A 14,571-nucleotide genomic window follows, 5' to 3' on the forward strand; every position below is an offset into this window, starting at 1 on the left:
ATGCAATAATTTAATGTACATGCTGTCATGGACTTGACTATAAATTAAGAAGCAGCTACAGCTGGAATCCAAAAGATAAAATCAAAAGACCAGTCATCCCCTAGACACCATTTTCTTTCAAGCAAAATTCTCTCCCTGTATGAAAATTCCAGTAAAAACAGAATCCCACGCAGTCCTAGTCCTTTGTGTTATTTATTTTACTGTATAAATCTTGTGGAGTTCAAATTAACAGATACAAAAAAAAAACATTTGAGTTACATTCTGTAAAATAAATTTTTCTAAACCAATTCAAAAGTTGAACATGGAAGCTTCCCTGACGTTTTGGAAGGTTTCCCAATTACAATCTAGTTTAACAATTCATTTTACTAAACAGTTCTTGGCTCTTCACCTGATGAGGTCAGACTGTGAATGTTTTTGTTAGATAAACTACGTAATGAGGTCTCTTTAAGTGACTGCTGAAGAAAGTCATCTGCCGCCATCTGCAGAACCTAACTATACACTAGCTAAACCCAAGAGACAGGATCTCCCTTCAAGCCCCCTGATGAGGCAGATGTCTGAAGCAATCGGTAATATAGCAACAGCAACCCAACTCCACAGATGGGCTTCTGGGAAAAGAAAACAAAATGAACACACTTCTGACATTAACTCCTGCATACGTGTGCTTAAGGAAATCATTTTTCTGGCTTACAGTTTTGAGTTCTTTTCACTAATTCTTTCATGATGTCATTCTTCTACAAGTTACCTTTAACTTGTGTCATTTTTGCAATCTGTGAATACAATTTCTAAGGTCTCTCCCTTATTAACACCCAAATGATTCCCCTATATAATGGGCAGCTGACTCCTTGTTGCTGAAAAATCTTTCGTGAGGAAAGATTTTTCAGACAGACCTCAGTGGGATGAAACTTAGTTCAACACTTGACAGCTAATTTGCATTTGAGTAGCTAAAACCACATACTGGGGTGTTCTTTGCTTAATTAACACTAGACAGCCTCTATGTTAGGCCTTGCTTTGAATATACTGCTTGGGTTCCTCATTTACCATGGTGTTTCCTTTTTTTTATCCATTACCTGTACTTTTCTCAGAGTGCCAGGCAGGCCAATGCAAAGGTTCTGTTCCTTAAGAAACACTCCAACCCAAAATATAGATACTGACAGCACACGGTTCAAACCATGCGACTGCAAGCTCCCTGGCTGCCACAGCAATTCAGACAGAAGATCTAAAACAATTCCTGAGATGTGTTTCTTGAGATCACCCCCCATCTTACAATTAAAACCAATTGAGCAATAAGTGAGCAGAAAAGCTATTCTAAAGACATTGCTCTTAAACCAGCAAACCTGTAAATCGAACAGATCTTCTCTTTCCTTGGATTCTCATGCTGCATAAAACCAATGTAAGAAAAATATTCAAAAGAGCAGCATAAGGACATTAAATACGGCCTCAACACAACCGGAGAAAAAGACAAAAGGAGTGAGAAATGGGCGATTAACGCTGCAGATGGGTTTTAAATATGACAGCATTTTTCAGCCGTTAACAGTGGTGCTTTCTAAGCTGCTTCACATTCTGCCAAAACACAAAGCAGCCCGTTCACAGGTAATTTGCATGGATCATCAGTATTCTGCGGATCAAGCCCGTTGGTATGCTTCTGCGCCCCAGGTCTTTCCACTGACACACATGCCAACAAATTCCAGCAGGACAAGCGAGAGGAGATCTTTCTCCCCTGCAGATCTTTGATTTGGGTTTTCATATTTCTGAATGACAGGCCACACATACAGTCTCTAATAATAAGGGCTAGCATAGTAACAGGATGCATACTCACCATATCTGTAGTTTTATCTTCTTCCCTTGTAATTCAACTGTTTTGATCTTGAAATCAATTCCTAGAAAAAAGGGGAAAACTACATTTCAGTTGTGTGGTACGTATGCAGAAATGAAGGTGGCAACATGGGCAGAAAAACTGAATCCTGAAAATTCCTAGATATCCACAGTTTTCCTACAGGCTATTTAACCATGTATTGATCGACTTTAAAACTATCAATAGAGAGTGCCTTGCAAACATTTTCACCTCCCAACAATCACATTCAGAATAATTAGAATCCCCCCCCCCAAATGAACTTCAAAACTGTAATGATCAAACTGAACAGTTACAAGTGAAATGGACTATATGTCAGCTAAACACGCAAAGAAAATATCCCAAATAAAGTTTATTATTGCTTAAGTATTCAGCCACCTATCTCAGCACTTGGCGGAAGCACACTTGTCTTTTTATAGAGGTCCCTGAGGATTTACTACAGTGGGATGGTTTAGGCTTTGGATATTCCTCCTCAGCGGTTTGTCCGGGATCGCAAATGTCTCAACATCCATTTTCTATTAAATTCTAGTCAGGAGTTTGACTGGGTCACTGAAGGACATTCACTCTTTGTCAAACCACTGCAGTATGGCCTTGTGAATTGTGCCTTTGTCCTGCTGAAATGGGAGTTTTCAATCCAGTTTTGGTTGCTGCCTGACTCGAGCAAGTTTTTCCTCAAAGATTCGCCTGTACTTTGCACCATCCATCTCCCCCTCACCCCCAACAAGCTTGCCGGATCCTTGCCGATGACAAGCAGTCCCATGCTATGATGCTGCTACCACCATGTGACATAATGCAGTGCTTAGCATTTAGACCAAATAGGTAAATTTTGCCTAGTCTGACCACATCTGCTGTACAATTTTAATGCTTTATTTGCAGACATGGCTTCTACTTTGCCACTTGCTAATACAAACTAGCTTTGTGTAGCGATTGGGATATTGTTCATTGACGAAGCCCCATCTCAGAGCTAGAACTTAAAATTGTACACAGCCAATGGGTTCTGGGCATTCTTTAGCAGTTTCCTGCCTGACTGGTTGCTCAGTTTGGAAGGGTGTCCATATCTAGGTAGCGTTAAGAGACACATTCAGCTCTTTCAGGAGGATCAGTAAATTTGAACTTTCTTGCAAGCTTTTCCTCATCTGTGCTTCTGTTCCACTTTAGCTGTGACTTGCTTCAAAACCTTCCTTGGCTGTTATGAGAGTTTTGTCATATCACCATGTGAACTGTAGTTTAATGACTAATGCAGGAAACAAAAACGTATTTACTCTAATCAGGTTAAAACACTGAGTTCACAGAGAAACCATCACACTTACTCTGTGACCTTTCATAGTGATACTGAACTGAACTGGTTTAGAGTTGACGTAGCAAAGAGTTTAAAAACATCTGGTATTGAGAATACTTTAATTCCCTTTGACTAACGTCTTTACTCAGCACTTTTTAGCTTTCAGTTGTGATTGCGTAGAGTCTAAATATCAAGTCTGATGAAAAGGCCTTAAAAATGTTGAGTTCAAGTGCAGACTGCAACAAAATATAAGACTTGGCAGGAGGGTGAATGTTTGCAAGGCACTATATATGTTTGTATGTAGCTCTTATTCTCTTTTAAAAAAGTTACTACTGTTCCTTGTTTTTTCACTGTAGTATCTTATTACAAGAAATAATGATTAGAAATGATTAGAAAATCATAAGAATGATTAGAAATTCACTTTTTCTTCATTTTTACATACGTTTCTTTGGATTCATTCCACACCATATGTAATGAGCTAAAGGCTTGTTATGAGTGTTCAGTCACCCTCTTCTGACCATCCCAAACGAGTAGGACATCACATTCACCCACTAAAACTCATTTGTATTCACAGGGACTCTTGGCCTACAGAGGTCTGGGCAAAGGTTACACTGGCTTAACTGCATGGGCTCCAGGAGGGCACACTACAGTCACTATGGAATTTCAACTCCACAATGTTTCTATGAATGAGATATTTAAGAGGGCCATGGAAAAAAAAAAGGTCTCTCTTGCTGTGCCTGGATTAATTCCAGGCACAGAATTTGTGCTGACAAAGACATTGACGTGGACCTTAAAACATCTTGTGTGAAAGCCAATTGTTTCAGGCGAGGCTGCTGTGGAAATGTTGAATGTAGCCTAGTTCACGGTAGCTGTGCAATAGGCACTAGTGCTGGGATTCGACTCCAACCAAAGAAAACTCCCCAAAGAACTGCAGTACTAGCAGCACAGTCGCGCTGCCTGAATATCTGAAAAAATACTTTAACTATGTATTAACTATGACTCTGAAAAGAACTGGAGTACTTTATTTGGTGATAAATGTCTTTGCCACTTTACCAGATTTTCTACAAAAAGTACAAGTAGCTATTACAAATTGTTAAAGACCTGCAAAAATCTTTGAATTATCAGCCACATTGAGTCGGTAGAGATCCCAAAACACTGTGCATACGTTTGATACAGCTGAAAATACAAGTGGATTAACAATCAGAAATGTTTTATCTATGTGATTAAGGACAAGTAGACACATATTTTGCACCATTTTTATATGTTTTGCACATATCTTAGTCGGTAAACAGTACTGCGACATTAATCTGGAGCACCGCAATATTCCGTTTTGGAATAGAATATGTAGGAGTGACAGAACTGAACTAAATCCCTAATGGTCCAACATGCATGTTAAAATAATGAAAGGTTCGCTGCCAGTTCCTTATTCCAAGTTTTTAAGGCAGCTGTAATATAACATAGCCGCAATAATCTTGTTTCTAGTTACATTCTTCATTTAATTTTCCATATTTTAATCATATTGTACAAGGTATTGAAAGCCCATTACAGGAAAACAGGGTTGACTTGCATTTTAATACGAGACAAAAACAATCTCACTGTACCGACTTGCACTTTACTCCTGCAATGATAAATGAACACAAACTTTTAAACGATTCTCCACAGAAAAAAGAATGTTGCTTCTATGCTTTACTTAACCTTTAATTCACCATCTTGAATCAGCTTAACATTAAGAAAACAATTGTCAATTGTGAACGCTGCAACCGATGTTGCTTGGTCATTGCTCTAGGTAGCTGGCAGTGCAATGCACATCAGTCACTGTCTTTATAAATTTCCTTTGACCACTATCCGTTTGATTAATCTTGTTGGCAATGGATTTCTTTGTAATTTAACACATCTTAAGATCTTAATCTATGTTTAGATTCTAAACAAAAATCCATCCATTTTCAATTCCCTTTATCCAATACAGGGTCATGGAGAAGCCAGAGCCTATCCTAGGAACAGCCACAAGTGCACGCACAGACACAAATATGCACAAAATCACACCTGGGCTAATTTTCCTAGAAGCCAGTTATCCCACCAGTAGGTCTTTGGACTGTGGGAGGAAACCCACACAAACACTGGTAGATCATACAAATGTGGGGGAAGAGTAGAAGGTGTTCTTCCTTTTCAGTTGCTTTTTACTCTGTACCATGGAGAACACCCAGCCAACACTAGAGCTTTCGTATTCACCCAGTTACACCTGTTTTCTTCACCTCCAATCTTTGATAATTACCAGGTACCTGAGGGTTCATTCCATGACACTCTGCTTCTTGTACTTTTCACTGTACAGCAGGCACTGGAGAATTCAATTTAATTAAGCCCCTGCTGCCAATTTCTCAATGTTCACCTCACTAACCACAACTCGCTTTACACATCGAGAACACAGAGCTTTAAACGTAGCTTAACCCTTTCAATCTTCAATTCTTTCCTTTTAATCCAGACTGCAGTCTTCATTGGTGTCAGGCTACCTTGGGACGGAGAATTTCAGTGGCAATCAGAAGCTGGAAGCTGTAAAAACTCACATTTTCAACACAATGACGAAAATGGTGCCAAACCAATAAAACACGGCAAGCCGTGGAAGTGGAAGTGGGGTTATGGGTCAGCAAAAGGTTCTTTTTATACAACACGAGTGCAAATAAAGCTACTTAAATTACGGAATACAAGTAAAGACATTACATTTGCTTGTTCGATGTTAACAGTTACAGTAACATTATAGAAGGCTGACAATAACACCTTGTCCACAGAATGTCACAAGGAATACTGGATGGCAAGTTCAAATCAACAGGGACACATGGCTAAACATGTTCATTAAGAGTGCTTCACTATCAGATACTGCACAAATTCAAGTATTTAAAGGAGGGGAGATAACTTCATCAACCACTGCAGTGATGTGTGGAAGCCATTTTACACTGGAAGCCCCACTACACAACAGGTCAAGTGCAATTTACTCCCAATAGACACCTCACTTTTTATTAAGGAGAACAGGTGACAGAACATCTTGTTTTGCTGCTGGTAAAGTATTTTCTCCTTCTAGATGTTCTAAAAACTCCCATAATATCTTATTTACATAATGCAACCTACTCAAATCTGCAACAGAACACGGCTAAAGCAGCATTTTTCAAATTCTCACATTGCAACATTAAATGATAAAGCTGTTTTTTTCTTTTTTGTTAATGCATATGCATTTAGAGTTCATACATATTATTGGAAATATACTGAGCTTAAAAAACTGAATCCATGTTTTTTTGGAAAAACAGATAATTTCATGACTTGATCATCAATCATTTATGATTCTCATAATAATAATAACAACAACAACAACAACAACAACAACAACCTTTATCTCATATAGAGCCTTTAAAGGTGGCTCCTCAAAGCGCTTTATAGAATGACAACAATAAAAAGAATACACAAGATAAAACACAATTACAATACACAGAGGAGACTGTGGATGGTGGTACTAAGAAAAGCAGAGGGGTGAAAAATGAAACCAGTTAAGTAAAGGCTCTTCTAAAGAAGGTTTCGAGTCTGGATTTGAAGGAGTTTAGAGAAGGTGACTCTCTGATATCCTCGGGCAGAGAGTTCCAGAGCTTGGGGGCATAACAGGAGAAGACCCTGTCACCCATAAAATGTAGATGGGCTTTGGGGGACAGTAAGGAGACCAGGTGGGGTGAGGTGGGGAGTAAGGCGATAATAGTTCAGACAGATACTTCTCAATCATTCATTGATTATAATGCACTTTAGTCTAGTGATAGAAAAAAGAAACTAATAAGGCTCTCTTATAAGAGCAGTGTCTTTGTGGCACTGGTACAAACTCAGGGGTATCACAACTGCATTGAGATAGCTGTTGGCCATTCATATTATGGACATTCCAAGATTTTTAATTGACAGTTATATGGCAACTTCCTGTGTAAGACTTGAGGTAAAGGTTTTGTTCTGAAGATATTCACTTGAAGACAATGGAGCAGACAGATGTCCAGTATGGATTCACTGCATGAATACTGAATGCTGTCCAGGGTCCTGAACTCCATGAACACCTTCTCTATCAACTCACAGGTCAAATGTAGGGCTACTAAACATTTGTCTTTTCCTGCATTTCTGTGAAACATTTGTAGCAGATTATCTCCATGTTCTTTTTATACACAATTTATTCTCCCAAAATGTTTAAAAGTCACTTTCTAACATCAACACAGAAAATGTTCTGGTGTATTCACAGAGAAAACTATGAAAATCCAAAACTGTTAAAGGAACTGTTCTAGCAATAGTGGACCTCTATATGGTCTAAATTTACACAAACCCTACATTACAGAGAGAAGTCAAATAGCTGAATTAATCCCAGTTTACATTTTACAGAAAAAAATATTTAAACAAAGTTGTCAAGTGGAAAACAAGTTTTAAAGAAAGCCATGCAATATTCAGAAGTTGTTATAAAATAACTGAATACTTTTATGAAAAAATCTTTTTCCATTTAATGTATTATTGGCATTGTAGTTCCGTTTTGTGCTGGGACTAATAGCCCGTATCTGAACAAATGTGTAGTTAGTCACTATTCCTAGATATGAAAGCAAAGTATTTTAACTGAGAGGTTAAATCTACAGACAGGTTTCAGATTACAAATTTACAGTGGTTCTAGAAAGTTTGTGAACCCTTTAGAAGTTTCTGAATTTCTGCATAAATTTGACCTAAAATGTAATGAAATCTTCATCCAAGTAATAAAAATAGATAAAGAGAACCCAATAAAACAAATAACACAAAAGGATATACATTTTCATTAATTTATAGATCAAAATGATGCAACATTAAATGTCTTAGTTGTATAAAGTATCATGTCAAGATCAGCAATAGACCACCCCAATGCTTTCTGGGCATTAGCAAGTGTGCAAGCATGATGATCTGGGCAGAAGTTTTCAGTCACATACAACTCCACTGCAAAATCACTATGCATGTCATTATGCTGTTTGCGTAACAGACTTATTGCAAAATGAGAACGTAACAGTTTTGCTATGAATGTCCTACACACTTCAGCCCCACAGAACATTTGTGGGACAAGCCTGAGACCACCTGTACACAAGCATGGGACATCCTCTCCCAGTTGGTAGACGTTCTACATAATGCATAATGAACTATGTGAAGTTATTGCAGCATTAAGTGATAAGTTTTCTTTTGATGTTTAATATAAGAAAGATACATTGAGAATGCATAAAATCATTACTGTCCTGTCTTCAGGTGTCAGCTTACCTAAAAATAAAATTCTGCATAAGATTCTGCATAAGAAATAGAAACCAAAGATGAGTGGACAGTGCAAAACAACACCCCTTTGTGATAAAATGAGTTTATATGTAAGCACTTAGATGATATGGTTAGATAAAATTAAGATATTCTATTAGGTTTAAACTGTTAAAAGATAACTGTACACTGACTCAGTGCTCACTAACAGAAAACAAAGCCGTGAGGCTTCTTTCTGATAGAAACCCACAGTATTTCTTCAGGCTTTGTGAAGATCCGTTTAGGTTTACGTTTATAACAACACATAGCAGTTGTATGGCATAGAAAATTCACAATTCATATTTCACAAAATAGTTTCTCAATTTCAAAACATTAATACGAGTGACTTTTTAAAATTTGAATGTGATGGGACCACAGGTCTCATTTTATGGCTGCTTCTACTTTGGTACAGTAAAAAAAAACATTACATTCCACAAATTCTCCTGCTCTTTCAGTTACCATTTTCTTTTTCTGATTAGAAAATTACCGGCAAGAATGTCAGTGTGAATATTCATCAGTCTCCCGTCAGTGTGACAGCTGTAGGGTTCATCATGAAGCCTAGAGAAACAAGCATAGGCTCAGTCCACACAGCAGGAAGTCCTAATATGAGGACTCTTCGCTGCTTCCCTTACGATTGAATATCAAGTCAACATGGGAATCCTGCTGTACAGCTTTTATTTGTGACATGCACACTGATACCAGAGAATGGAAATTTCCAGAAGACTGCAACTGTAACTGCAATAGATTGACCCAAAACTGTTCAGGATTATACCTCTTTTACTAGACAGTTGTAATGTTGCACATTTTAACTAGCAGGATGTGATGTGGGAAAGCAGAAACCATCTAAATGTCTTTAAAAACCACAAATAAAAATAATGGAAGTATTACTACAAGAATTAGTTTAAAAAAAATTAGCTTTTTATATAATTTACTATTCTATTTTTAAATTTTATTCTACCACAGGACTGTTCCATGCCATACCTTAAGGATTTTGTTCTGCTGCCTATTACAAGCCAGTTGATGGTTTTTACTCCTAGATTTTAAATTTAGTTCTCTGGACACTGGCTCTTCATTATCAACACCTATGATTCCTTCAATGCAAGGGTACAGATGTGCTGTAGAGAGAGTTGTGCCCCAACTACACCACATTACACGAGACACTCGTTTCAGTTTTGGTTTCATATTTTAGTTAAGCTGAAAAATTATGAATTCTAGTTTTCAGCTACACGGTCAGGGTCCAGTAGTTTATGCTTCATTTTTACAGGACACCTGTCCATCACATGGCAGACAGACAAGTACACACTCACACCAGACCAGTTTTCTCAGAAACCAAATAACCTGGCAGTAAGTCCTTGGACTGTAGGAGAAAACTGGAGCATATGAACATGGGGGAGAACATGCAAACTCCACACACAGCAAAACAGGAATTGGACACAGGGCTGTGAAGGAGCGCTTACTACTGGACTACCATGTCACCCTAATAAAGATTGTAACTACATGAAACCAAGATAGAAATACAAAAAATGTATTACAACTCAGTTCTTATAAGACCTGTTCTTTTACATAAATGTTTGCTTCACTGCACCCCCTCCAAAAATGCTTCCTTATCTGAGTTTACAATTTTTTAAATTGAAACTAACATGTAGTATATTACAGATTGCTACACGCGTGTGACATTTATTTTTCCTGTCAGTCACAACTGTTTAGTTGTAAAAGAAGGAACTTTTAAAGGAGCTGAGAAGGCAAAATGCCAAAACAATGCAATTGCAGCAGTTTTAAAATGCTGATTGGGGGAAAAAATTACCACAACAGAAGGTATAGAAATATACATGCAACTTTATATGGGCTACTAAGTTGGAATGGGTCTGAAAAGCTCTAAGGTTAAGAAACAACCTATTTACAGTAAGTGAAATAAGGTCAGATATTTTTAATGAATCATCAAAGGTTACAAAAAATATCTGTTGGCTGTAACTGACATCTGGGTACGCATTCACAGATGCACTGTATACCATTATCAGCCTTTTCAACTACGAGATAATGCAAGTAAACCACCTTCTTTGCAGACAATGGAAGAAAATTGAGTCTACAATTCAGTTTGTGCGTAAGAGTGCCATTCTTCTCAGCTCTCTGAAAATAACAGCTCATTCGGAAATGCTGCTGGCATCCAGAAGTTTTTTAGAGGGGATTCTCACTGCAATTTACACCTCCTAAGAGAAAGGCCACAGATTATAACATCGTACAATAAGAGAAAGCTGTTTATTGAATATTTTCAGACATATAGCACATCATTTTTTAACTGCATAAAAAACCCACAAAAGGCACAAAGCCCCTTCATTTAAGATTCCTTCATATGGACTGTTCGTTCCTGAAGAAAGTACCTGCTTTACTTTCTACAGGAGACCCAGTACTTCCTCTGCCAACAGAATCTGTAAGGCACATTCCTGCATTAAAGATAGCATGTGTGCCAGTTTAAAAGCATCCCAAGTGAGATAGTGGCTTTTTTAAAGAAGGCAGAATAAAGCAAACAAAAGTTCTCTGATGAAGAAAAGGAATCAAGAATCATCAGTTGTACTGTACTAATAGATGGGCTGAAGATAACATGGTGTTCAAGGTACAATAAAAATGCAGTATTTCTATGTATTTTTAGCAGGTTCAATGGACTGAAACAAGACAAATTAGTTCCAATATATTCGGCAATGTATTCTGCAAAAAAAATTTAACTCAGCTGAACTTGTGCAAGGGCTCAGCACCATTATGCGATTAAACGCATGATATTGTATGAAAGTTAAATTTCTTTTTTTCAATAATCCTACTTAATACAGTCTGAAATTATATTTGTGTTCAACCTCAAGAAGTGTTTCATAATCACCAAAATTGTCTGGGAAAAGACACTTTTGAAAGAAATGAATAGTCCAGCATTATGAAAAGTGAGAATGTTGTGCAGAAATGTAAAAATGCATTGTTTACAGTTTATTGTGCTTTTCAATTCATGGTTCAGTGTATGAAATGAGAGCTATGAATTATGAAAAGGAAACCTCAAACACTAATGAAATAATGAGTTATGGTAAACGGTATGCTAAACGTTATGTTATGTACATCCTGAGGTCACCACACAAAACCAATTTAAGCCTAGATCCCATTTAAGTAGATAATGTTTATGAGCTGAAAACAGTCAAATATTTCAAAGGAATTAAGGGTATAGTTATAGTTTTCGAACAAAAGTATTTGGGAACAAATACAAACAGGAGTGCTATCCTCCAGCACCAGGATTGGGAAGCCCTGAATAAGACTCTTATTGGGTTTGAGTCTTTTTTTTCTCCCCCAACTAGATGTATCAAATCTTCTTGCATGAAGCACTTTACGCATTTACATAAAATGTCTATAAAGCATTCAATTAAAATACACCTGCAGTGCAAAATAGTTTTAATGTTTCCTCCTCTATTTTATTCTATGCGAAGCTATCACACAGTTTGCAAAGTGTCAAAGAGAGTTTCATAAGCTCCGCCACATTATCATCAGTAAAACACCCTTGTTATACTTCTAGGTTATATTTGGTACCGTGTGATCATATGCTAGACTTCTAGAACAGTTTAATATACATCTGCTAAACCAGCTGATACTATAGTTCTCGTGCATGAACCAGAACAGAATATACAAACTATGGTTGCAGAATATCACCCCCAGTTTCATATATTCTGAACATGGTCCAACTTCAGCCAGACACAGTTCTTAGTTCTTGGTGTGGTGATGGAAGATGCTAGTGCTTACGTGTTTCAGCAGTCATTTTCACAGAGCCTCACCAGGTGGTCAACGTGTGACAGTGGAAGTCCACGTGTCACTATGCCACATGACTTGGGCCTTCATGCACAATTGTGAATGGTAACATTTTTACAAAGGATGCAGTTCTGCATAAAACACCAAGCTGTGCCCTAAGAGGAAAGATATCGTGCTGAACAGTATGGCATCCGGCATGAATTTATCCAAAACAATCTGGCTGATAAATACTTGTATAGTCCAGATTATACAGAAGATGCAAACACAGGGCCAGGAGAGCCACAATCAGCAGGTCTCAAAGATCACCTGTAAACTGTTCATTTACAAAGACACTGAACGCTTGAGTTTTGTCCAATCTTATAAAATAATCGGTCCATGTAAATATGTAATGCACTGCTGGTGTACTTAAAGAGCTAAGGGGTTTTGGCTTTTGTTCCCAACATCAGTTGGGACATCATCATCTCAGTGAAGCAAAACCCAGAAAATATGACCATTCATTATCAGTAGATGAAGTCTAGGCAGTCTTTCATGTTTCTCGATTTAAATGGTATGTTATTTTGCAAGATTAAATTTGTTTAATGTTACAGAAAAATTTCAAATTAAGCACAAAATCATGAACTTTGTGAAAGTTCCCATGTTGTCACAATCCACTAGTGTGGCCTCAGGTGAGAGTTCCCACAAATTGCAACATAATGCAGCCGTTCCTGCTCACTAATCAATGTAATGACTAATCCAATGTGATGTATAAGTACATTTTATGTGGCAGATATTTGGGATATTCTGCAGAAATGCTCCAACATGATTTGCACGCAGTGTTGACACGTAGTATTGGTCGGCCCAACTGTCTCGAAGTTGAGAGCATTATTTCTTTTGGATTAAAAGAGATGAATTCACAAGACTGCTTCTTTATAATGTAATAGGGCTGCTTCACGTCACCACAAGTTTTGTTGACTCATGAATCACAGAACATAACTGGAAATGTTGTCTATTCTGTGAGGTTTGGAGGTTTTACATGTTACTGTGTACATTTTACTTCCATTGTGGTTTGAAATGCACTCATCAATGCCGATTCTTTCTAATCCCGAAATATAAAAATACCATTGCAGTTCCCCTTTAATCCCTTTTTCCCCAGTAAAAAAAAAAAACATGTACTTGCAGTTAGAATCTACCAATGTACCTGAGATGCAACAGCTCTGGAAACAGCAGGTACACAAAGATGAGATATGAGCTCAATCTCCAGCCCCCAGGCCCAGGGCGTAACAAAATCTAGAATCCAGGGATCATCTGCACTCAAAAGCAGCTTCAGAAAGTGTCCGCAGCAGTCATGAGCAATGAGTCATGTACCATGAACACTCTCCCCACCCACAGGGAAAGCAAACTGAATGCACTACACTAACAAAACTACCCAACCAGCTCTTAATATCCAGTTATAATAAATGTATTAACTGCCCCCTCTCCTCGTTATTCACTCGCAAAACTGAATTTGTAACTCAATGTTGACATGCCAAACACTAAAAATTTCCATACTGCAAGATCACTTCTGCTCTGAAAGTTTATACACCAGGGAGGGAAAAAAAATCCCAGATATGTTTTCCCCACACAGGAGGAGACCACAAGGAATGAGGCTAGGAATTCTGTTTCAGCTGTGCTGAACTCATACTTATAAAAAAACGTATGGAACGGTTTCACTATTAATATGAAAAGGTTCAGACAAATTCAAATCACTGCAGTTAAAAAGGTTTTTAAGGTTTTTCGTTAATAATTACACTGAGCTTGGACAACATTTCATAAACATACAACGTCTACTTTATGGATTAAACTACGTTTCTTAAACTTTGCATGATTAGTATAATACTGAAATTATAGTTTATTACCTAAACACTCTTCACCAGAGAAAACAATTTTCTAAAAATTCTAGAAATACACTTTTGATCTTGTTCATTACACCATTCCAACTTGCATCCTTAACTCTGCATAAATTCAGTTGCTAAGAACAGTTTGTATACTTCACAAATACAATACTAAATGTTTCACAGTAAACTTAACTAAAACTGATTAACCTGAAGAAGGCTCCACGGCCGAAACGTTGTGTTCTCTTTCTTCTTTTTTTCAGCATGGAATAAACCTATTACTTAAAACTGATTAAGACTACACTCCCAAAGAAACTCAAGGGTTATCCTTCTTGCAGAAACCTCATGGCCCAGACATAGTGAAAGGGAGTTTCCAACTATATTTTAAGACGCTGAGCTACCCCCACAGCCTCCTGCAACACATTTCAACTGGCATGGCTTTGCAAAGTTCACAGAGTACCATGTCAGCATGAATGACACAGGTTCCTAAAATACCCTCCCACCCCAGAAATATG

General features: G+C 37.6%; 1 protein-coding gene across 1 annotated transcript in view; it reads right to left on the minus strand.

Moving 5' to 3' along the window:
* Positions 1-14,571, minus strand: part of rab10 (RAB10, member RAS oncogene family) — a 40,532-nt gene that overhangs the window by 10,121 nt on the left and 15,840 nt on the right. Inside the window, exon 2 of the mRNA XM_006625855.3 lies at positions 1,817-1,877. Within this exon, the coding sequence (XP_006625918.1) occupies positions 1,817-1,877 (61 nt within the window). The remainder of the gene's footprint in view (positions 1-1,816; positions 1,878-14,571) is intronic.

The sequence above is a fragment of the Lepisosteus oculatus genome, chromosome 2 (genome assembly GCF_040954835.1).
Source record: "Lepisosteus oculatus isolate fLepOcu1 chromosome 2, fLepOcu1.hap2, whole genome shotgun sequence".
NCBI lineage: Eukaryota > Metazoa > Chordata > Actinopteri > Semionotiformes > Lepisosteidae > Lepisosteus > Lepisosteus oculatus.